At 45.4% G+C, this 23,647-nt stretch overlaps 1 protein-coding gene across 2 annotated transcripts in view; it reads right to left on the reverse strand.

Annotated features, from left to right (window-relative positions):
• Positions 1-23,647, reverse strand: part of LOC133416854 (steroid hormone receptor ERR2-like) — a 56,603-nt gene continuing 32,956 nt past the window's right edge. For both annotated transcript variants that reach the window (XM_061704117.1, XM_061704116.1), the window contains exons 4-9: positions 18,638-19,062; positions 15,880-15,996; positions 10,844-10,954; positions 10,215-10,376; positions 4,969-5,238; positions 1-287 (exon numbers count right to left, since the gene is read on the reverse strand). In XM_061704117.1, coding sequence (XP_061560101.1) covers positions 43-287; positions 4,969-5,238; positions 10,215-10,376; positions 10,844-10,954; positions 15,880-15,996; positions 18,638-19,062 — 1,330 coding nt within the window. In that variant the 3' untranslated portion in view covers positions 1-42. The remainder of the gene's footprint in view (positions 288-4,968; positions 5,239-10,214; positions 10,377-10,843; positions 10,955-15,879; positions 15,997-18,637; positions 19,063-23,647) is intronic.

The following is a 23,647-nucleotide window of genomic DNA, read 5'->3' on the forward strand; positions in this document are numbered from 1 at the left end:
CGTCAGCTGTCTGTCGACGGCGTAGGCCCCGCCCACCCGCTGTCAAGCCTTGGCCTCGAGCATCTCCAGGAAGAGTTTGTGCATGGGCACCTTGCCCTGCATCTTGACGCTGTAGAAGTGCTGCACCGCCTTGGTGGCGGTCTGCCGCAGGAGGGGCAGCGTCATGAGCAGCTTGCCCGCCCGCCGAGGGTCCTCCGGGTGCTGGCAGCCCTCAAAGTCCTGAAGGGCCTCGTGGAGGGAATCCTGGAGCCTCTGGACCGCCTCGATGTTCTCGATGTGCATGGAGTCTGCGGAGCCGGACGAGACACAGACACCGGCGTCACGCCTCGGAAATTGTCCCGAGTTTTCGAGCGGAGCGCCACGTTGCGCCGCGACGGGCCGGGCGGACGGAAGACGCGCGGCACGGAACCAACTCGTTGACTGGCAGCTTTCATATTGCCTGCAGCTGCTCCTTGAGAGCATTTGGATTCATCGAATGCCAATATAAGCACAGAACCAAGCAAATGAAAGGTTCTTCTACCTCTTTCTGTTCTTCGGTAATAAGCAGCATAACGTCGGCTGGTTTCACCCGAAACACCGGTTTCCGACCGAAAGCTGGACAAAAGCACAACAGTGACTTTGACGCGAATATGTTTTGCTTTTGTGACACCTCAAACGATAAAACAACAAAAACCAGCGTGAGAAAGGGCTTTGATGGCAAAGTGATATTTTATTGACAAATGTACAACTCAGAAATCCGCGCTGAGCGACGTCCACAGTCACCGCGTGGTTGGAGGTGAACGTCAGTCACGTTTTGACACGCCATCCGTCATTCGCCCCATGAAGTGCGCCATCGTTTCTCACGATGGTGACACACACTCGTGCGGTGCCTCATCTTGCCTAATTTTTATCTTCGATTCAAAAGCTGTCCGAAGCGATCGAGGTCGCCATCGACGTCTTTGTAGTGGTGAACAAATCTGAATTTCGCAGACCCTCCTCTACCAGTTGAAGAACATCCTTGACAAATATCAACGTCCACGGCAGTGACTGAGTTAAACACATCTAATGCTACGCTAGTATGCTATGCGCGCCGTACATTTGTCAACTCGAGCCGCCACCTTTGCAAAGATTGCAATTTGGAAGATTTGTATCCTTCTCTCCTTGTTAGCGGCCAACGACGGCAACTTAAATAAATGCCTTTGCGTGGATGGGCTGCTCCCGAGGGAGGGCAGGACTGTTGCCCGCATAAATATACAGCAAGACAAGCGATAAGATGCATTTGTACTGCTAATATGGAGCACATCCCTTCCCTGGTGTGTTTGCTAATGAATTCAGCAGCATTATTAGGATGAGGTTCAGCTGAATGATGGCCTCCGCTTCCATAAGGACGACCAGTTGGCCCCTTTGTGTTCTGTCGAGCCACTAAAATACAACCAGTCGAGGAAGGGAGAAAACAATTCTTACTCCTATGTGCATGTTGTGCAATACAGTTTTAAGTTCACATCTTTTTTTTTGTTTTTTTTTTTAACCGTGGTTAGCTTATTTTTACTTGAGAAATGTCGCCCTCCCAGCACGCCTCTGCCCTTAAATGTACACTTTTACACATTTTTATGCAAGAACACTCACATGTCGATAAAAGTTGGCTGTTGGCCACAGTTTACCCAGGAGCGGACAATTTCCATATCGCACGGGAACGTGAATTAGCTGCTACACATTTGTAGCGTTTCAAATTTACAGTGGTTGCCTTCAGGTTGACTACATATATGCCTGTGAGTACTGTTACATTCTCTGTCTACATGTGTTGCCGCATCATTTGTATTCAAATATCGGTGGCTTAAAACGTTCTCACGCTGCAACATGGATGCTATTAATTAGCCCCGTCTGGGCCGATTTGCATTGTTTGTTAGCATTCAGCGCAACAGCCTTGAAGGCAAAGTTCAAGTGTGCTTGTTTTCAATACACATGTAATTGTCTGGGTTGTTTAGTTTCACGGTCGCGGGATAAGCGGTGTTGGAAACGGGTGGATGGATGTTCCCTATCGACCAAACTTGCGAGTTGAGTTCACTGCCTCCACACAATCCTCGTTGTACCGTAGCTCAAACTTGCTCCGAAGTCAAAACAAACAAAAAAACGAAAAATAAATGGACCGAATTGACCAGCTTGCGTCTCGTAAAAAGTTGGTTCAAGGCAGGACCACATAAAAGAATAGGATGTTAGTTTTTTTGTAACTTTTCACAACGTCCGACTGGTTTGTACTCTTAAAACATGAGCTGTAGAGTTGAAGACAGAGTTGGCAAATCGACGCTAAAGGCTAACGTTGCTATGGAATAAAGTACGCGAGTGGGGTAAAACGGCATAAAAACGAGGTAGGAAAAAAAAACAAACGAAGCAACAAGAAGGAACGCACGAGGCTAATTATGTTCCTAACCGACTGATTGAGTCTCTTTTACCAGTCGCCTTCTGTGTAAATTGCGTTTCTATCTTGGGAAATTAACTAGGCTATGCGGACCGCACATGTGTCGCCGCGCGCTTCATCGGAACCTTCATGTTAATCCTCATCTGATCCCCGTTTGCCGGCGCGTGTGTGCGAGTTTAGGGGCCGATGCAAAGCTAACTTTGAAGAAACAATTTCCGTGTAATCCGTCGGCAGCCGGCCGTCGATACCTTGCTAATTACAAAATCAATGGCCGTGAATTTCCACAGCTGTCGCGCACAGACACACGCACACCCGAAAGCCCCGAAGCTTACGGCGGCCGCGTTCAAACGAGCCGACGCTGCCCCTGCGAGCCTCGCTCCCGAACCCTGGCTTCCTCTCTCACACTTGTCTCGTTCCCGCTGGTTCTCATCGGTTCCGACTGGCTCCCACTCCCACATGCGGGACCGTGTTGTCAGCTACTACAAAAATGGAGAATCCGCGATATTCCGAGCGTCAAGCGAACAAAGACGTAAAACAGGTTGGCGGACTTCCCGTGTGTGTCGCGATCACGAGCGTAACTACTGCACAGGTTGATGACATGATTGTTTGAAGCTGAACTTGCTAACATTTCGTGTTCTTTATGGTGGGTGTCTTCAGACAAAAGTTAAGCATCAACAGTATAACATCTATTTGCACAAATATGATATATGTAACCACGAAGAAAAACTAAAGACGTTTAAAGATCCGCCGGTTGTTCAGTCCCGGTCTGCTGCTGTAGGGCGGAGCCAGAAGGAAGCGCTTCGACCTATTTTGCCCGATGCGCAAGTTGGTTGCGCATATACCCGATGACAAAATTGATCCAATGCTAAAATGCTAACTGTTGCTATGCTAATGTCGGAACGAGAAAGATGGATTAGGGTTTTCCATCTTGCCCTGTTTGAGGTACTATTAGAAATGGGGGTAGATACAATGCTAACATGCTAATATTATCTTGTCCTGTATTTAGGTACCAAAATAAAAGCGCTAACAGTCGCTATGCTAACATACAGCAAGATAGCAAACTCGGGAGAAAAAGCGCAGAGGCCGATTGTCATCACGCCACTAAAACGCTGCGGGCTCAGCACTTTTGAGCGCTTTTCAGTCAGGCGGGAGAAAAGACGGCCGCGGCGTCACAATCGATGGGCCGCCGTGCCCGGCGAAGAGCCGCGCGTCAATACGCGCGCGTGGCGGCGGCGTCTGGCCATTCTGCTCCACTTAACACATTTTATTGACAGCCCCTGTTTTCCCAATGAAATGCTAAATCTATCCGGGTGGGCCGCTGTGACAGCGACTGATACGGAGACCGAGGGAATGACACGCGCACGCTCACGGATAGCGAGTGTTAAATTCAAGCCAGCCCCCTTTTGCCTCTCGACCTTTTTGTCCCGTCTTATCTCTCTAACCTTCAGCACGGCGACACGAGAGACACGTTGCGTTTTGATTTGTTTGTTTGCTTTTGAATTAGACGCCAACTTGCTTTCGATTTGGCGAGAGCCATCGCTAACATAGAGCACGAAAAAGGTGATCGGGGAGAGAATACAACTTGTTGTATGTAACTTTATGGTTACGTTATTGTCTCGTGATTGACACGTCAATTCCATTTTGCAGTTGTACCAAATGAAATGGCCTAAATGCAAAATTCACCAAGGCAGAATTATGAACGCCACGGATCAATTTTACGTTGAACTCGATTTTTGACTGTCGAATGGCAATGAAAAAATGATATAGAGTCAATATTTACAGTTAAAAAACAATTACTCATGCAATAACAGAACGCATCAAATATAATTGACTTTGACATTATTTTATCCATATTTTCTGATTTAATTTTACATTTTGACAAAAAAGTTCCACGTCCAAAATGACTCAGTGCATCAAAAGTCACAAAAACACTCCTAAATGTCTTTATCTCTTTCTTTGGCTTATTGTTACCATTTGTTTGCGTCAGTGATCTGCTCATCCAATGTTCCAAACATAAGTTTGGCCCAACATGCATTTTGATTATCAAGAGTCCTTTAATATAACAGAAAGCATGTCGTGCTCGGCTGCATCCGCCACTTGCAGATTCTCATATTCCACAGATGTTTTTGTTTCGATGAGTTTTTTCTTTTGCTTCTTGTGTTTTTCTTTTGTGGGGGGAAATAACCCACAAGAGGCTTAATGTCAGTGTATCCCCGCTTATTGAAGAATGTTTTGGGTTTAAAAAGAAAAGAAAATGTTTTTCATCAATTATCCACGGAGTTTCACGGATAATTCACGGATTTCTATTTGCCCGGGTCCACTGTATATGACAAATATATTTGATTACATCATTGATTCATTCAAATGAATATAATTCAATTATGTATTCATCAATGAGGATCAGTTATTTTATTATTAAAATAAACTACTTTTTTTTTTTTCCAACCAGCTACGAATAAGCTTTCCCATCTTTCCATTTTGAAAAAAATCAAACAACCGATTATTCATTTGGAATGAGTACATTTTTTTGGGGTCCTGACTGTTCATCTCTTCATTTTGTTGAGTCAACTGACCCGAGTTGGCGAGCGCGATGGCCTTGAGCGTGACGAACTCCTCCTTGTCCACGCGCAGCTTCTTGAAGCGCCGCACCAGGGGCAGGATGGCCACGTGCAGGTCCAGCAGGCCCGAGCTCCTGGCCTGCCCCTCGTCCAGCGCGTAGTCCTCGGCGTAGACCAGCTCGTCCTCGCAGGCCAGCGAGCGGAACACGATGCTCAGCACCAGGATCTCCATCCAGGCGCTCTGCAGGAGGCTCATCTGGTCGGCCAGCGACAGCGTGGAGAAGCCTGCGTCAAGAAGACCAAGGAGAAGAAAACGGGGTTCCGGTGACGCTCGAAAACACATGAACATTCCCTGACCGAGCTCGAAACGCCGTTTACCCGTACGGCGGAGCGGGTCATAGGGAACGCCGATAGTGAAAATATCATTGTAGTGAAAGAATGGAAAAAAATGATATGTTTAAACCCCCCAACTTCTTCAATAAGCAGCGATAAAAAAACACCACTAAGTGTTTCCAGGGTTGGCCCACCCCCGAAAAAGACAACAAAACTGCAAATCGGTGAATGCCTGCGTGCCAAACTGCAAATATCCACTCGATATGAAATCAATTGCGCATTGAAATTAATTCATATGACACGAATCCGTTCCGCTGGAAACAACATACAGTGGCATTTTTCTTCATGCAAATCACCCAAAAATGATGTTTTTGGGGCTGGAGCAGATTAACGGCATTTCAACGGGGAACTTTTATTTGACAAATAATGTGAGCTACGGACTTGGTCACCAGTGTCGGGCGGTCAATAGAGGGCGCCGGGGCGCCGCCACATTGCGTTCCTCAAAGACAAAAACTTTTGGATGAAAAGATTGAGAAGATGAACATATTTGGAAATGAATATCAATTTTTAGATGAGCAGGATAAAGAGTAGATGCATTTAATGATGAGCAAAGTTGTTTGGTTCATCTGGTATTTCCGGTCCAATCTTTACCCGCCGACTCATGCGCAATGCGGTAGACGGCTAAAAGGTGGGGCGCAACATTCCAGCTGCCCGACGTCACATCCTGGCGCACAGCACTTTGGCCATTCAATGGAGTTGCAACAACAACAACAACAAAACTATTACTATTTATTGAGTTCAAGTTTTATGTCTCATCATACCGCTGGCATTTTTTAAGGTAAGTTTGCTAACACTGATTTCCAGCTGACCCCCAGGCCGACTTGGTGCGTCAAATTATACTTATGGTCTTCATTTGAATTCCTGAACATTCCAAAAATGTTTCAGTGGTTGAGTTTGAGTCTAAAAAGGTCAAGCTTAGTGAAAAAGGGTCTGCTTTAAAGCGTACACGCGTCTAACCATAATCCCACTAACGTTACTGCTGTATGAGCTCGTTTTCTAATCAATCCGCGGAGAACGTGAGAGGCACCTCGTCGTCCAGACGGCCCGAGCGCGATCTCGGGGACGAGCCGTCGAGTCAGCGGAAAAAGCACCTGAAGCGCCACAATAGCCTTCGCTCCCTTATGGTGAACAGCAAGCTGATTGGATGGCTGATTGTGGCTTAAATAGGAGGGCCACCGCTACGCTTCAAGCAAATAGACCAACGTTCCGCGCCAAAGAGAAACCCGCGCTTGTGTGTGTGTGTATGGGGGATGGCTGTCATTGATTAGCAGATTGTAATCAGTCCACCAAATGCGAAAGGACCATCGATCCCAGCCTCACATGTGACAAACAGACAGCTGATGGAGGACATCCGCGACACGATTAGCTGAGTGGTGGGGGGCGGGCCGGGGCTCGGCGGCAGCATGAAAACTGTACCGGCGGGTGCATCGCCAAGTCAACGCTGGAGCTTTTGTGGCGAAACACAAGGCTTACCGAGTATTTAGGGCAATCACACGATCGATCGATGCGCGTAACCCCGACTGACAAAAAAAAAAGCTCAGTACAAGTCAAACACTTTGAACACTTTTCAAAAAGTGGAAAAGCCTTAAAACTGCACGGAGCCTCCATATTTAGAGAGCAGATTGAAAATCCGACTACTTTTCTTCACATCAAATATCGTTCATAAAATATGATCAATCAAATTTGTTTTCATCCAAAAGTCAACAAAAACAAATGGTCTTGTGTTTTGGATGAAAAGGAAGATAAATGACGATACATGCTTTTCAATAGAAAATGGACAATTTTTAAAACCAGCAATTCACCACCGAAAGATGTAAAATGTGTTTTTTTTTTTAACAATTTCCTGAAAGTGTTAAAAAAAAAAAAAAAAAAAAAAAAAGAGCTCCTCCTTCTGTATTGCCAACGTGGCCTCTGTTTAACCCTCGTTTGTCATCTTTTATTTTGCACACGCCGTATTTCCTTCCACTCCGTTGACTGAAGCGATAGAAAGCCCCCCCACCGCCCCTTCCCCTGGGGGCGGGGGGCGTCTGCTGCCCCCCCCGGAGGTGCGTCGCCCCGAGGTGGGCGAGTGAAGTGTTGCGGAGAAGCGCGCCATGATGGAATATCAATATTTCAGCCAACTGATTTCATGCTAATTTGACCAAACATGACACACTATCGAGCCCACCACGCGCTCACCACACTTAACCTATTTTCATGTTTTTCTGCTTTGTGTCATTTTGCAGGTTATAGTTTGGAAGTATTCTGTCTATAATTCCTCCTGTGTAGTTATAGAAAATACATACCGTCAATACCATCACAGTGATTTGAAAAAATACATATGGTTTTTACGTTTAAACTCAATAGTAACATGACTTTTCCCGTAAATAAAACATTTAATAAAAAGAAAATGTGTTCTTTGGATCTAATTTACAAGTATAACATTTTTTTTTTTTAGAAATCTGCAAAAAGTATGAAAAATGATTTACAAAATATTTACAAAAGGACGTATTATTATTTTTATAAATAATATTATTTAAGCTATCTGTACTAACATTCTTTTCATTATTTCTATGTAATTCCGACTGTATCGTTCCCTGCATTTCTCATAGAAGCGATGCATTCTTAAGGGACATGCCAGCGTAGTAACACTCCCTCGCCAAATGTTCAAATGTTCATCCGTCCTTTTGCGCGCAACAATCCAAATGGGATGAGTAATTGAACGTCTATCGGGCACAATCGAGTCACTCGCCGCCGCTCGGCGAGGCGAGTCCGAAACAGACAGCGGTTCGCTCTCTATTCATTTGCTATCATTACAGGCCTCCTAAGAGCCCTAATGGGCCTAATAAAAAGACAGCGGCAATAATGAGACCAGAGGGCCCGGGAGTGCGCCGGTCGCGGAAGGGGAGGCGGAGTCGGGGAAACCGCGAAGACTGAAAGATACAAGAGAGACGAATACAAAGGGGAATCGTTGCAATATTGATATTTTTGTCCTGCAAATGTGCGAACGCGGATGTTGCGATCGCTGAAGGACTTTTCCATTAGCGCGGCCGTCCGCGACCAGCTGATCGTAAGGCGCCGCGACGCTTAAACTGCGGGGACCGCTTTTGTCTTACTCGCTTCTCGCCGACCACGCGTGGACGCCAGAACCGCCCCGAGTCGTTAAGGTGAAGATGTAGAACCCGATCAATATGCGGCACCGGATGTTCCGCATAGCCGTCATCCAAGTAAAGACTGAAGAATGACAACAATGTCGTACTCAAATATGGAGAAACTGTTTTTAACCATTTCAGTTTTCCAGATATTGGGGGTGGGGTGGCTAATACGGGGCCCACGAGTGCCCCCTCCCCCACTTTATAAGAACTTGAGGACATTTATTCGCAGCAGCGGTTAGCCGGCGCAATTGTGACGTGCCGTTAGCTAGCGAGCTATGCCTACACCCTGAAAATGGCGTTGGGATATTCCGCTGGTGTGATCGCTTTAGAGCGCCTCATTGTCAGCTTTGAGGGCGCGCACGTAAGCAAGAGAAAGACGGAACAGCGAGGAGCGGGCAGATAATAAATAAAGTCCAACTTGACAGCCAGCGTGGGGACTAGGGCTTCGGGCTGGCGTGGTCCCTTTAGATCCGCCCTTGATTGGATCGATGGGCGCCATCTGCACATTTTTTGTTTAACTGCAAAGCGTCTGTGTCAACCGACGAAGCCGCTCCTTTGCATAGCGCCGTGTTATTTAACAAGTCGCCGACGTTTCGCCAAATCCTCCTCTCTGCCGCCGCTCCCGAATAAATCAATTTCGCCGCCGTGTAGTCTGCTTCAATAAGAAAGAGGATTGCTTTCCTTAAGTCTGCCGTAGGAATGGAATACACTGAAGCAGACGGTCCCCCCACCCTCGCCAAGCAAAAGGCTTCAGCTGCTCTGTATTGATTAGACTTAGAATATGGGACTGGCTTTTCCCTGAGGTGACCATTAGTAGCAGATAATAATGATCCTCACACTCTGTGTGCGTGCGTCTGTGAATGACTACAGAATTCTCATACTTTGTCATTGCATCGGAACAACGGCACTCTATAAAAAGGAAACCTTTAGAAAGGGTTTATCCAGGGTTTGTACATTTCTTATTAAACAACATAGTGACAATTTAAGACTTGACAAACCGCTTTCAGGCATTAAAATAGCAAACGTGAGCGCTTGCTTGCCAAACAGTGAGCCCACTGTGGACATTTATATTCGTCAACTGGTATCCAACCGCTTACTGCCGGTGACGTATATGTTCGTCAAGTACGTTTTTCGATCGGGTCACCGTGGAAGAGGGTCTCGCTCAACTTGTGTGTGAAATTCAGTTTTGTAAGCCAATGCAATGACCAACAGATCCCTGTAGAGGATGCCCTTGCATCACTTTGAACTGGAGCTCAGCACAGCTTTTGAGTCGAAGATCAAGATGAGGTGGTGAATCTCGGCTTTGCTCATCGATGTTGGATGTTAGGAACGTTTAGGCACCTCACACTCGAACAGAGTTTGCGTATGTATGGTATAAACAGAGTATACAGTAGTTGCAGTTGGTAGTAGAATATACAGTATATTAAGCCCTATATATAAATATATTGTGTTTATGTATTAGTTCCAATTAGTTTGTCAACACTTTTAAGACCTAATAAATTGATATATGCCATGAGAGAAGACTTCAAGTGCGCCCATTTTATGCCAAATATTGAGTACATATGTTTACAACAAGGGTACTTTTTTTGCGTTTCTAAGTTGCCGAACAGCGATCATACATAAAAGCGAGTAAAGTGTGACCTCTCTCTCACTTGGCAAAATAGTGAGCCCACAAGAGAACGCCAATACTGTGGGACCAAAACGGGTACCATTGAAGCAGGTTGTTTGCGGTACCTGGGATATGTTTGGCCCAGCCGATGATGACCACGAGCTCGCGGTCGGCCAGGTCGCACAGCGTGGTCAAGGCCTTGATGTCGCCGTCGGGCACGCTGGGGTCGGGCATGGCGTAGATCTTCTCGGGCTCCACCAGCAACAGATGCGACACGATTTTGGTCACTGAGGACGGGGCGGACGGGCCACAAAGAGGGCGGAGGGAAAAGAAACAGAATTATAGCCTCCCCCCGCTATATCATAGTTCATCCTTCGGTTTATACTGTCAATAACAGCTAACATCTATGCTCATTTCCATTAGCCTGTCTATGGTGTTTTACCTTATACTGTGTGTTAGCATTAAGCTAGTGGCGTTTAAATATAACATTTCGAATTCATCTTTGTTTTATACTGTAAGTGAGGTTTGCAGTAAACTTTACCCGGGAGTGACAAATTAACAGCTTGAGAAGGAGAAAGAATGGAGTGCAAATGAGAGATTTTAAAAGCCTTTAACGTGTGTGGGAGGGGTAACTATAAAAGTATTTGATATGGTCTCGCTTTATGGCAGATGTTGACCAATCTGGAAACTAGCCTTTCCAATTATCGGGGGTGGACCATAAAATAAAATAGAATAAAAGCAAAAGACAACTTACAAGGCTTCTTAGCCGGCGGCGGAATGTTGAGACCGAGGTAGCCGCCGTTTTCCACGTCCATCCTCCGTTTGTACTTCTGACGGCCCCCTCTCACCCTGTCCAAACGTACACCTGCAAAAGAACGAGAAAGCTTTGAAACGTCCTGGAACAAGTCTGGAAATTAAAGAAGTACAAAAATCATTTATTTCACTACCTTATTATTTTGGATTTAATTCGATTTGAGGCCTGAGACTCAAATGAACCCCTTGCATATAACAATTAGCTGAGTTGTAGGTCACAGAAATACTGTAGTGTATACACACACACACACACACACACATATATATATCTATATATCTATATATATACATATCACACACACGCACCATTTACGAGAATTGTCACATCACAAGAATAAATTGTGGCGAATGTGTTGTCTTACGCCGTCTTAAAAAACACGTATATCTTCAAGTGCAAAAAAATCTTTTCACTTTTGTACTTCATTGTCTGCACTTTGACTTTGAATCAAGTACAGCATTCGAATCCGTACTTGGACTTTGACCAAGGTCTTTTCGAGCGAGGACTTTGGCGCCCTCCGATTCTGTCGGACGTTGTTCGAGCATGCCCGCGGTGGCGGTGTTGCGGGAGCAAACGGACTTTAAACACGGTCAGGTGGAATTTAGTCGTGCGAGATTTCCCAGCAACTCGTCTAAATTCCTTTTCGATTCCCCCGGAACACAAAAGGAAGGCGATTAGGATGCTCTTTCAATTTCCTGACACCGACTATCCACTAACCTAATTACGCGGCGTGCCCGCGGGGGAGAGCCTCGTTCCCAGCAAACACACTGACATCATTTTATGCCTGGCAGATTGAAGCTAAATCCAGACCCGCCCTCTCCGCACCGTCTCGCGCCGACCCTCCTAAAACGCCGTAGCAATCGTACGCCTTCAAGCAATCAATAAGGCTGGCAAATATACTTCTTGCTCTTTCAAACCTACATGGATTTAATTAAGAAGCCAGGCAGCGCAGGCGTTGACGTCTAAAATGTGTAAAAAACGGACCTCCGATGAAACAACATGTTGACGCCACGCCGGCTTGCGTTGAAGAGTATAGAGACCCCCCCCCCCGAAACTAACAATACATTTTGATCCCCTAAATGGTCTGTTAGCATTTAGCATGTTAGCTTGTGTACGCAGAAAAAGTGCTAATGCGAGTGTTTACAGAGTTGTGTAACGTGTGCATACAGTCAAGACAGTAAAATGATCAGACGTTTATGTTGTTTTAGCATTTAGCCTGTTAGCCTCTGGCCAAAATAATCAGGCATGTGTTTTTCCAGACATCTTCTGTTAATGTTTAGCATCTTTAGCCCAAACAAATCTGTGTATAAACATATTTTCACTTAGCCTTGAGCATGTTTGAATCTGAAGGCAAAATGTTGAGCTTGATCTTAATACACATTCTGCTGGCATTTAGCATGTTGGCCTGTGTCGTCGGCAAAAAGAATGCAAATGTGAGTGTACAGAGTTGAGTGCATTGCGTGTACAAACGGTCACAAGCTGAAACGTTTATGTCAAAACTTCTTACGTTAGTGTCGAGAATTTTAGCCTCTTTAGCCAAAATAGTCAAGCAAGTTTGATTTTAGAATGTTTTGTTGACACATAGCTTGTTAGCATGTTTAGCTTACAGAATCAGAAAAGGTTTACTTCAGAACATGTTCCGTTAGCATTTAGCATGTTAGCCTGATTAGGCAGAATAATGTTACTTTTTTTGAAGATGATGTTAGCCTTTAGCATGTCAGCCTCTTCACCCAAAATAAGAGGACAGTGTTGAATTCCAGGCATGTTAGAATTGGGCCAAAGAATCAACGTAGTAATTTCAAGACATGCTATGTTAGCCTCCGCAGTGGACAGTGATGAGGAAATTCTTTTTTTCTCTGACATTTGCACTTTTCCTTTGTATCGGGCACCTGATCATCTCCTCTGACATGTGATACGGAACTTAACTGAGAACCGGGAGCACAACTAGACAGCTGGATGAAGCCCCCTTCCCCACCCCCATTGGTGTCAAAACGGTTCAGCCCAAAGACGAGCAGCCAAAATATGGACGCAGGAGGGGCTGAAGGAACATGTACGAGTGCCGTCGTAAAGCACACGACGGGTTGATCGTAGCTTAGCACGAAGCTATTGCGTGCGTGCGTGCGTGCGTGCGTAAGTGTGTGTGTGTGCTTGCGCATGTGGAAATAGAATGAGGCATGTTCACATCGGCGCAATCTTCACGGCCCTCTGACCCCTGGCTTCCCGTTCACGTTCGATCTCGCCGTTGAGCGGCGCAGCCTTCGAGCACACTTTGTGCTCACTCACCACTTGGTTTTACGTTTTACTTAGTAACGATGCATTTTTTTCTCAATGTTTTTCAGTTTCATAATAAACAAAGATGATTTCGTTATTATTTGAATATGTAAGATGTATTGTTCTCTAAACATGCCTGAAGATGAATGAAGTAAATACAAAAAAGTCTAACAATAGTGAGTTTCCACACTACTGAATAATATCTATATATTGTGTATCAATATCTACACACACGCGCGCACACACAAAACATTTCACAATGTTGTAATGTACCTTAGACAAAAAAAGCAATGTGTCATTAAAAAAAAAACATAAAATAAGAACTAGAACTTTCCTTAAACGAAGAAGAAAAAAAAGGGAACCCCCACGATGCACGCAGTGATAAAAAGGCAAAATTAAGGTCACAAAAAATAATAACTTGCAGTCCCTTTATAGTTTCCGTTTGAATAGTATTTCGGTCAGCCGAAGGACGTAGTTTCTCCGGCGTGTCCTGGGTCGTCCCCGGGGTCTCCTCCCGGTGGGACGTGCCCGGAACACTTCCCCGGGGAGGCGTCCGGGAGGCATCCGAATCAGGTCCCCCGGCCACCTCATCCGGCTCCTCTCGATGCGGAGGAGCAGCGGCTCTCCTCTGAGATCCTCCCGGATGACCGAGCTTCTCACCCTATCGCTAAGGGAGAGCCCGGACACCCTGCGGAGGAAACTCATTTCGGCCGCTCGTATCCGGGATCTCGTTCTTTGGGTCACGACCTACAGCTCGTGACCGTAGGTGAGGGTAGGAACGTAGATCGACCGGTAAATCGAGAGCTTCGCCTTTCGGCTCAGCTCCTTCTTTACCACAACGGATCGATACAAAGTCCGCATCCACTGAACGCGCCGAACCGATCCGCCTAACGATCTCCCGTTCCGTTCTTCCCTCACTCGTGAACAAGACCCCAAGATACTTGAACTCCTCCACTTGGGGCAGGATCTCATCCCTGACCCGGAGAAGGCACGCCACACTTTTCCAACTGAGGAACACGGTCTCAGATTTGGAGGTGCTGATTCTCATCCAGCCGCTTCACACTCTGCTGTGAACTGCTCCAGTAAGAGTTGGAGATCACGGCTCGATGAAGCCAACAGAAGCACATCAACTGCAAAAAGCAGAGATGCAATACTGAGGCCACCAAACCGGACCCCTCTACGCCTCGGCTGCGCCTTAAGATTCTGTCCGTAAAAGTTACGAACAGAATCGGTGACAAAGGGCAGCCTTGGCGGAGTCCAACCCTCAAAATCGTGAAAAAGCAAAACATTCTCCCGATTCTTGAAAAAAGATGAGAGAATAACAAAATAACAGAAAAATGACACAAAATGGAGGTAAAAATAATACAAAAAAATCATTAACATAACGGAAAGACTAAATGGTACTAAAAGGAATTCCACAAAATCTAAAAATATCAACAAGTGACACAAAATAACACCAAAAATAACCAAAAACTACATCACAAAACAGCACGTGGCTGACTGCATACATTGTGCCAGTTACTTTTTCCACGGGCTTCGCTCGCTCCTTTTATTGGCCTTTTATTGGCCTTGCTTCAAGTTGACTGGGCGTCCGCCTCAGTTAATCTCCGCTATCATCGTTCGCCGCACCCCCGGTATAAACGTCGGCTCGTATCTGGAAAAAGTCTGTTCGCTCATATCTCAAGGCACTGATGTATTATGTACTTCTTCGCTTCCGCCACCGCTAACGTCTTACGAGACACGGGCCCCGATTCGAGTTGACTCGATATTTGGCTGCAAGCGGGTTTGATTCATATTTGTCTGTGTGGAACGCATTCCCGATTGGGTTAGATGACGATAATTGATTGTAAAAATGCAAAAATCTCACGGTGGAGGAGAACCGACACGAGCAGGAAGTGAGGTCGGATGTGCGGAAAGCATTTAGCGGATCGATACGGCAGCCGGGAGATGGAATGGGACACAGCCAGACAGCGGTGGGGGGAGGGGGGGGGGGCACACACACAACAGAGAGAGAGCGGAGGAGGGGGGTAGGATGTCCCGGGGAAACGGCCTGCTGGCGAGTAGCGTTATGAGTCATCCAGCTCAGCTTTTTAAGCAGCAGAGGGAAGGAAAATGAGGATGAAGATGATGATGATGTCACCGGGACTCTGGACAAGACCGTGAGGGAAGCCGATGTCTTGATAAAGTACAAAAGTGCAAAGGCAAAAGGTTTTGTTGCCGACCAGGAAGAACTCACCGGAATTTCCTTCCCCTTGCCAACCGAACGGAAACGGGAGAGTTTGGCCAACACAAACGTCATGTGACGTAAACGTCCTTTCATCGTCCATGAAGCAGGAAGTAGCCTGCTAACCAACATCGAGACTGACAAATTGTCTTGGAAAAACCTTTTTAGCATCGAGCCCGGAATGCAAAATGGGACTGTCTACTGTCTTGTGTCCTCCACGAACCAGGAAGTCATCCGCTAGCTAACAAAAACAAACATCACTGATGATTTTGTGACTTCTGCCAGAGGAATTCATTTTCTCCTTTTCCCGTTTTTTGTCAAGATGGAAACACGGCCCTAGCTCCACACCGAACCGTCGCGTCCCATCTGTGTTTTCCATCATTCCAGACAACCAACATGTCGCCACTGCTAAAGTTGTCGTCTTAAATGCGATTACAAACTGCAAAGAGCTTATATTTCAATGAGAAATAAAGACGGCGCTCACCTTCTTTCAACATGCCCACTTTGAGACACTTCATGAAGCGACAGGCTTGGCACGACTTGCGTCTCCGTTTGGTGATCTCGCACTCGTTGGTGGCCGGGCAGCTGTACTCGATGTTGCCTGCGAAAAGAAAGAAGAAGCGATAAAGTCAGCCCTCGTCGATTCGCGATCCTGCGGGCGCAAACGCACCCACGAGCCCGTTTTTCGGAAGAACACAACGAGTCATTTGTCATCAATGTTCATCAAATGTTTCCAAATGTGTATAATTGCCCAAATGAACTCATTCACCCCCATTTCAATCGGCATCTGGAATCCAACTGTTTTTTGTTTTTACTGCCACCGAGGAAGATATTCATCAAGTATGTTTTTCAACAGGTCGGCTTGTCCGGCTTGTCTGTGAAACTTGGGTTTGTAAAGCACTGTAATGACGAACACTTCCCTGCAGATGGCGGCGTTGTATCGCTTTGTATTTGAGATCAGCACAGAGTTGAAAACAAAGATTAGGGGATTAATCCTGGCTCGTCACGTCAATTAGGATGGTGAGAATTGCCAACACGGGAGTCAGACAAGTTTAGGCATCTCGCACTCGAACAGAGTCTGTATAAGCACAGTAAGAGAGTCAAGGTCGCAATTGGGAGAGAAGATGACGCACAAATGTTCAACTCGAGCCATGAAGTGAGTCAGCTTTGCTTCTGGCGCATTTCATAGTCGCGGGTCTGCAAATAAATCGATACATTTGTCACCAAAAGCTCGTTCTCAGTCTTGTTTTCCCGTTTTTTCTGCTTCGTTTGTCAAAAAGCGTGTTTTTCTTCTGTCGTTGTTTTAAACACACAACACGCAATTCGCTTTGTTGTCGCCCCGCAAATCGAGAGCGTTGTGTTTGTCGTGCAGAATGTAGCGCTTTGGCAAAGGCGACCCCGTGTGACTGGTGAAGGAGAAGAGTCTTTTGTGGGACTCTGAGGGGACGTGCGCCACTGCCGCCCCGCCCGACAGCCCCCCCACCCTCGCCGCATCGTGATTCACAGATAAATTGGCTTCATTACGGTGACACCCACGCCCGTTGGGCCCATCCCTCTTTTCTCCTCTCCCGAGGCATTCACCTGATTGGCTAGTAGGTATGCTCATTTGGCAGTCGGTGCTTACATCATGAGATACTTTCGTGTGTTTGGTGTTTTGTGCGAGAAAACTGTGAGGCTGACGACGTGCTTCAAGTGGTTCAAATCTGAGCCAATGTTTTGCTCCTGGAGTGTAAGATTTTGATAAAAGTGTAATACTTTGGATTTTAGTGTTCATGCATTCAAAAAAAACCCAAATACTAACAGGCAAATATTATGTATTCTCTGAAAAAAGACGTATGTATTTGAAACGATATCTCAGACATTCATCTGTTTGGAAAGGGGAGGTCACATTGCCTCAAACGTTGGACGGTTATAAAAGAAAACATTTTAGACCGCGCGTGTGCGCAGGCGCCTTTCAAAGCGCTCGCTGCCGGTAGCCTGTTAGCTAATCATGTGTGGCGTGCGCCTTTCTTTCCGCAGAGGACGTTCGCAGCACTCTAACCTCTCTTATTTCCCCCTGTAAATTTGGATATATTATTATTATTATTATTATCCATGCGCTCGTCCCCACTCAGGCCAGACCTCTCCTTGTCCCCCTTTAGCGAGGCCGGGACCCCCCCCCCCCCGCCTTCCCCCTGCTCAGCCAATCCCTGATTAGCATTCCATTAAAGTGCCGTTTCCTTTCAGTGAGTGACCATCTTTATTTAGAGGACGCCTCATCGTCCCCCGTCTCTCTGACAACACCGCAGTGGTCCTAATTGGACCCCCGTCCCTTCCCAAAGAGACGTCCCCCGCCCCCCTTTCTTGACTTTCTCCCGCTGAAAGGCTTCTTAATTACAGTCACCCGACACTGATCGTTATTGACCGAGTGTCCCGCAGCTCGGGACGAATGACGGACACGTTGGGTCCATTTCGGGGGCGTCCTTCCGCAAAGGCGAGGAAGAGGAGGACGAAGACGAAGATGAAGAAGGTGCGCAGGACGACACAAAGTCACAGAACACCGTTTGACTCTTTGCTGTCTTATTAAATAAGAATTTTCCGAATATGGCCGATTTCATATTTGTTCATTTCATTTCATTCATAAACGGGATGCAATTGGTAATGAACGCTTCAAGTGTTGAGAAACTCCGCCTCTTCCCTCGCTCGGCGGGAGTCGTGTGACATTATGTCGCCTCAAGACCGGATGTTTTTTAGACAATAACGAGTGCAAATAGTCCATTTGAGGAAGCCGGTTTTGTTCAAAATGGATCGGTGGAGTGGAATGGATGGACCAAGTTGCAATATTATCAGAGAAAAAAAAAGAAATAGTGGTAATTATATGGGAGTATAGCTGTAATTTGACAAGAAGCTCTAACTGTTTGAGAATTAAATTGGAATATTCTTCTTAGAATATTGGGTTTGTGTCAAGTGGGAATTTTGGGGAACTGATTTTGTAGGATGCATTTTCTTTTCTCACTTTCTTTTTTGCCCCTTCACACAACTTGTTCTGTTATGATTTATTGCAATAAAATAAAGTACTTGTATTACGGAGAAGGGTAATGTATTACAAGAATAAAGTTGTAATATTACCGGACAAAAACGTAATATTACTAGAAAACTAAAAGTTTGCATTTTGTGCGAATAATGCTGTAATATTGATGGAGTGCATCATCTGTTGGTGTCAAGTGGGAATTTCAAAGTGTGAGCGGAGGTGCGCGTAAAACCTTGTATGGTCCTTTTGAAGAAGGCTTTGCAGGCCTCGCAGGACGCCACGCCGTAGTGGTAACCCGACGCCACGTCGCCGCACACCAGGCACAACCTCTTGGGGATGGCGTTCAGCATGTACTCGCACTTGACGGCCGACTCGTCCGCCGGGCCTCCGGAGCGGTCGTCGTAGCGACGCAGACAGGCTCCGCCTCCTCCCATCCCGTGCAGGCCGGGGTTGAACATGGGCGGCGAGTCCAAGCCGTGCGAACGCGCTCCCGCGCCCGCGTTGACGTACCCGCCGCTGGCGTCCGAGTTGCCGCTGGGGCTGTGGCGGCCGCCCGTGTCCACCAGCGACGACGACGGGCTGGACGGCTCGGTTTTCACGTAAGATTCGCAGCTGGACGACAGGTGGCGGTCCTCCGAGGGCATTCGACTTAGCAGCCTACACAGAAGAAAACAAAATCGCCAAACGTTTGGCTCATTTACTACCGTGGACGTTCCTATCGGGCAAGTTGGAATTCAGGTTTGTAAAGCACTGTAATGACTAACGGCCGCCAGCAGATGGCATTGGATTTGACATCAGCACAGCTTTTGCGTCGAAGATAAAGGTTAGGATGTGAATCTTGGCTTGTCGTGCCAATTATTATTTGTCGCGGTAGGTAGTCGAAAGTGTGTGTCGTGATCGAGAGAAAAGATGATGCGATATATATATGTGGAAATAAATGATTATTTTGTCATCGAAAGCCTTTTCTCAGTCTTCTTTTCTAAGCTTTTCTCTCCACTTTTTGTGAGAAACTTTTTTGGGGCGGTGAAACCAAAACATGTTCTACTGCTGATGACTAAGGAACAGAAAAAGCTCAAACCAAACTCTTTTTTCCTGGTGAAAGAAGCTAATGAAAGTAGGCGAGCGCTTCTGCTCGTGTGAAGGCCTTGCTGCCTTTCTGCCTCTATCACAACTATTGATCCGCACCTTCACTTCCTGTTTTAGGGGGGAAACCCTCCTCTTTGGGTGTCAGACTTGCTTCTGCATTTTGAATCATGCCGGGACTGTAAACATAGACGCAGCCAAGCGCTGTGCGGTTGCGTGCTTCGTTCTGCGGTGAATACGACGGTGGCAGGCAGGAAGCGGCGTTAAACGAGTCGATGGCGGGGTTAGTTTTCTTGGCGGTGCAACAGTTAATTAATCACCTTGGCCTGGGGGGGTTGGGATTCCTGAGGGGGGTAGTACATGTTAAAAATAGTACACAGCAACCTTTTTATTCAGTTAACCCTTATAACCCTATACATACAGTCTGAGTTGAGCTTTTTTTGACATTTGACAGCAATAAAAGTCAAAGTACCCTAAATATCGGAGGGTTTTCCACATATATACTAATAGATTTTGCCGTTAAGCGTTCGTCCTCACGCCGGCGTGAGCTGTGGCCGGCAGCAGCTTCTGATTGAGTGTTCAATAAACATCTAAAAAGTCCATCAGTGACTGTGGCTCTCCTTTCCCACGTGCATTATGTAGCATCATGATATAGTTTAATGCAGTGTCATATTAAAACGCAACTTTAAGAATATGATGTCGTCATTTCCATAACTAATGGTAACGGAAGCGTACAGTAGCCCCCTGCATATTTGCGGTTCAGCACCCGCGGATTCAATTGTTTTCAAATGAAAACAAATATTTTTTAAAAATGTTTCTTTTTGGGGGGGGGGGGGGGCAACCAACCCCTACAACACTTATTGGCGGTTTATCCCTGCTTAGTCAATATTTTGGGGGGTTAAAAAAATATATATATTTTTCTTTTTTTTTTTAATGATAATGGATGTAAATATATTTCGCGTCCCCTGTGAGTAGCGGCGGTTCGTTGTACCTTCAGCAAACTTGGGACGCACACATTTCTCCAACACACACACACGCTCAGCGTATGGCCTGCTCAATGTCACGGCAGCGCATACATTTCCCCCACAGATGACGTCGTCTCACCTGCGGGTGACATCGACGGCGGCGCCGCGCACCTTCAGCAAATTGCTCTCCCCGCAAAGTCAAACACGCCCCTCGAGCCGTCATTGAGAACGAGAGTGAAAGGCGAGGGGGCGGCGGACGGACTCATGAGGGACAGTTCGCGTATTGATTTCATAAATAAACAGAGATGGCCATCGATCGCCTCTCGTCTTATTTTGCATTTCAATTACCGCCCGGAAAAACGTAACCTTCAAACGTCTGCTAAGTCTTCTTACGGCGATAATCTGAGGTGAGAAGCATGGAAAAAAGTTGTCATTTTAACAGAACACTTTTCCAATATTCTGAGGAAAAGGTTCTAATTTTATAGAAATAAAGTTGTATTATTTCAACAATAAATGCCCACAATTATGGATAAAAAGCAGGGATGTTCGATACCATTTTTTTAAAGCCCAGTGGTCAGTGGAGTACTCCCCGATAGAGAGTACTGATGCCACGAGTACTTTCGATACGTACAATTTTAAGTAACACAATGACAGATACTGTAATTGACCTCTCTTTCTTTTTGACGCACGTGATGAGTCGCCGATGTGTCAAATCGCCACAATGTAGCGCCAACGACTGCCGGGAAGGATTTACTCGATGTCAGATTTTTTTGCCTTACGTCGCGGTGGCTCTCGGCAGCCTTCACCAGTTACTGGATACCTTTGAAATGGAATGAGACCGCTATTGGCCTGATACCGATACCTGTAATCCGTACTCGCCCATCCCAAGAAAAAGTTTCAAAGTTTCTACTTATCGCTTAAGTCGTTTTAGTAATGTCTTGTCTTTGTTGGGTTAAATACAGAACGTTCATTTTATAAAGAAATTGACCTCAGGATTTGACACATGAGAACTGAATCTCGATGATGAGAGTAAAGTTGAAATATCGGAGAAAAGGTTTTTACAAGAATAAATTCTTAAGAAAAAGGTTGTGATTTTACATAAAATAAAGTTGCAATATTTTGACAATACAATCTCCCTATTATGTGAAAAAGTACATTTTTACTTATCCCGAGTTGCCGTGTAATGTTGTCCTTGTTTTGTTCAATGTAGAACTAGAATATACGACGTACAAATGATTCCACTGTGCTTGAGTTGATTTTTCAGGTATCTGTGCCTTACTTGGGTATTTCCTTTTCTTTTACTTTTTACTTTGATTCCCAATGTTTGAAAACAGATAACTGCACTTTCTCCTCGTTGCTCTGTCAAAAAAAGATCGTGACTTTATTCAACCTCTGCGGATGACGACAAAGCGTAAGAAAAGGCGTAAATAGGGCGAGATGTTGATTGTTGATTGATTGATTGAGATCTCGGGGACACGTGAGGCAGAAAAAGCAGGGACAGCGGCATCATGTGAACCAGGGAACATTAACGACGATGACGCAACGCAATTGGCGGAGAAGCGAGACGTTCCCCAGGTACGCAGTCATTCTTACGGTTGTGATTTTACCCAGAATAACATTCAAAGATACGAGAAATGAGTTTTAGTTTTCCGGGAACAACACTGAAATCTTCTGAAAAACAGCGTTGAAATATTCTGATTAAAAACTTTCATTCACGAGAATCAAGTTGAATTACTGTGAGAAAAGAATTATTCGTCCAATCTGTAAAAGATAAGGTCTATTTTTTCCATTTGTTATCATTAGCCAATTTAGCACTTTTTGTCAGTTCACAAAAGCTACAGGAAGTTAGCCACACGACACTTTGAGAGCGCCAAGGTCGAGCCATGCTACCTAGTGCTTAAATAACAACACGCTTGTTCTCATTACAAGCACTCTGAAAGTTCCTAAGAGAGGGAAAAGAGGATTTTTTTCCCCCGTCATCAAAACGATGACTTGTTTTTCCATGCGTATCTGTACGTCTACCGGAGGACCAAGTGTGAGTCCTACTGCCTCTCGTCGTTCTCTAAACACACGAGCAAACGAGACAACTTTGCGTGAAGCTAACGCTATTAGCGCCCTTGACACAATGCAAACGAGGGCGAGGAATGAAGTCGTCGAACGAGGAGCACGTTTAATTCAACGCGCCGCTGACGATACGCTTCCTGTTTGGGAGCGATCAAGAAAGCAAACTCACCGAGGGAGTGGTTGCGATGAAGGTCGGAGGCGAAATGGCTTTGGAAAAACATTTGCAAATGTTATTTCAATGCACTGTAGGTTTTTATCAATGTGGAAATTAACGTTGGTGAATAAATAAAACAAAGTGGAAAAAAAACTTACATTCCAATCTTAATCTAAACTCAAATCACGATTTCGTTGTCGCCTTCCGTTATTTAAACATTCATCATCAGTCATCATGAAACGTAATGGAAATGAAAGTCATTTGATTGATATTTTATTTGCATTACTTTCTGGCCTCATCGTATTTAACGACAATGTAAAACGACGTGTACGGGATCAATAAAATTGATTGGGTGGATCTCGCCGATATGGCGTTTTAAGAGCCGCGGGGCAAATAAATATCAAATATCAAATCCGAGAGAAGGTTTAGAAATGAAGAAAAAGGGTTAGGAGGAAAACGCACCACCGGTGTGCCCTCCGGCAAGGCACCGTCAACTTCATCGGGATGAAAACACATATGGATTGGATTCATTTGACGATAAAATATAGAACAATTGCAATTCTGACTACTTTTCATTTAGTCCATTAATAACTGACCTTCAACTAACACTTTGTAGTATTTTAGTAATTACACAAAAGTAGCGCACAAATGTTAATTAACATATAACTAGATGAAAATCTATAGCAGGCACTTAAAAAATTTTTTGTTACATTCAGCAACTTTCTATTTAAATCTCACATTTTTGTCCTTGACTAAAATCCATTCCAATGACATTTCGAGGATAGTATCATCATCCATGCTTATCCACTTTATTTGGATGACATCAAACGAAGAAAACAATTGGATGTTGAATCCAAATTGTGTTTTTGTCTTAGAAATTTTCACAAGTGTGTGTCTCACTATATTATGTACGGTATGCAGCGTGTAACTACAGTAACAGTATGTGCAACGATACACAACAGAGTGAGAGAGAGAC

Source organism: Phycodurus eques, chromosome 18 (assembly GCF_024500275.1).
Source record: "Phycodurus eques isolate BA_2022a chromosome 18, UOR_Pequ_1.1, whole genome shotgun sequence".
NCBI classification, from domain to species: Eukaryota; Metazoa; Chordata; class Actinopteri; order Syngnathiformes; family Syngnathidae; genus Phycodurus; species Phycodurus eques.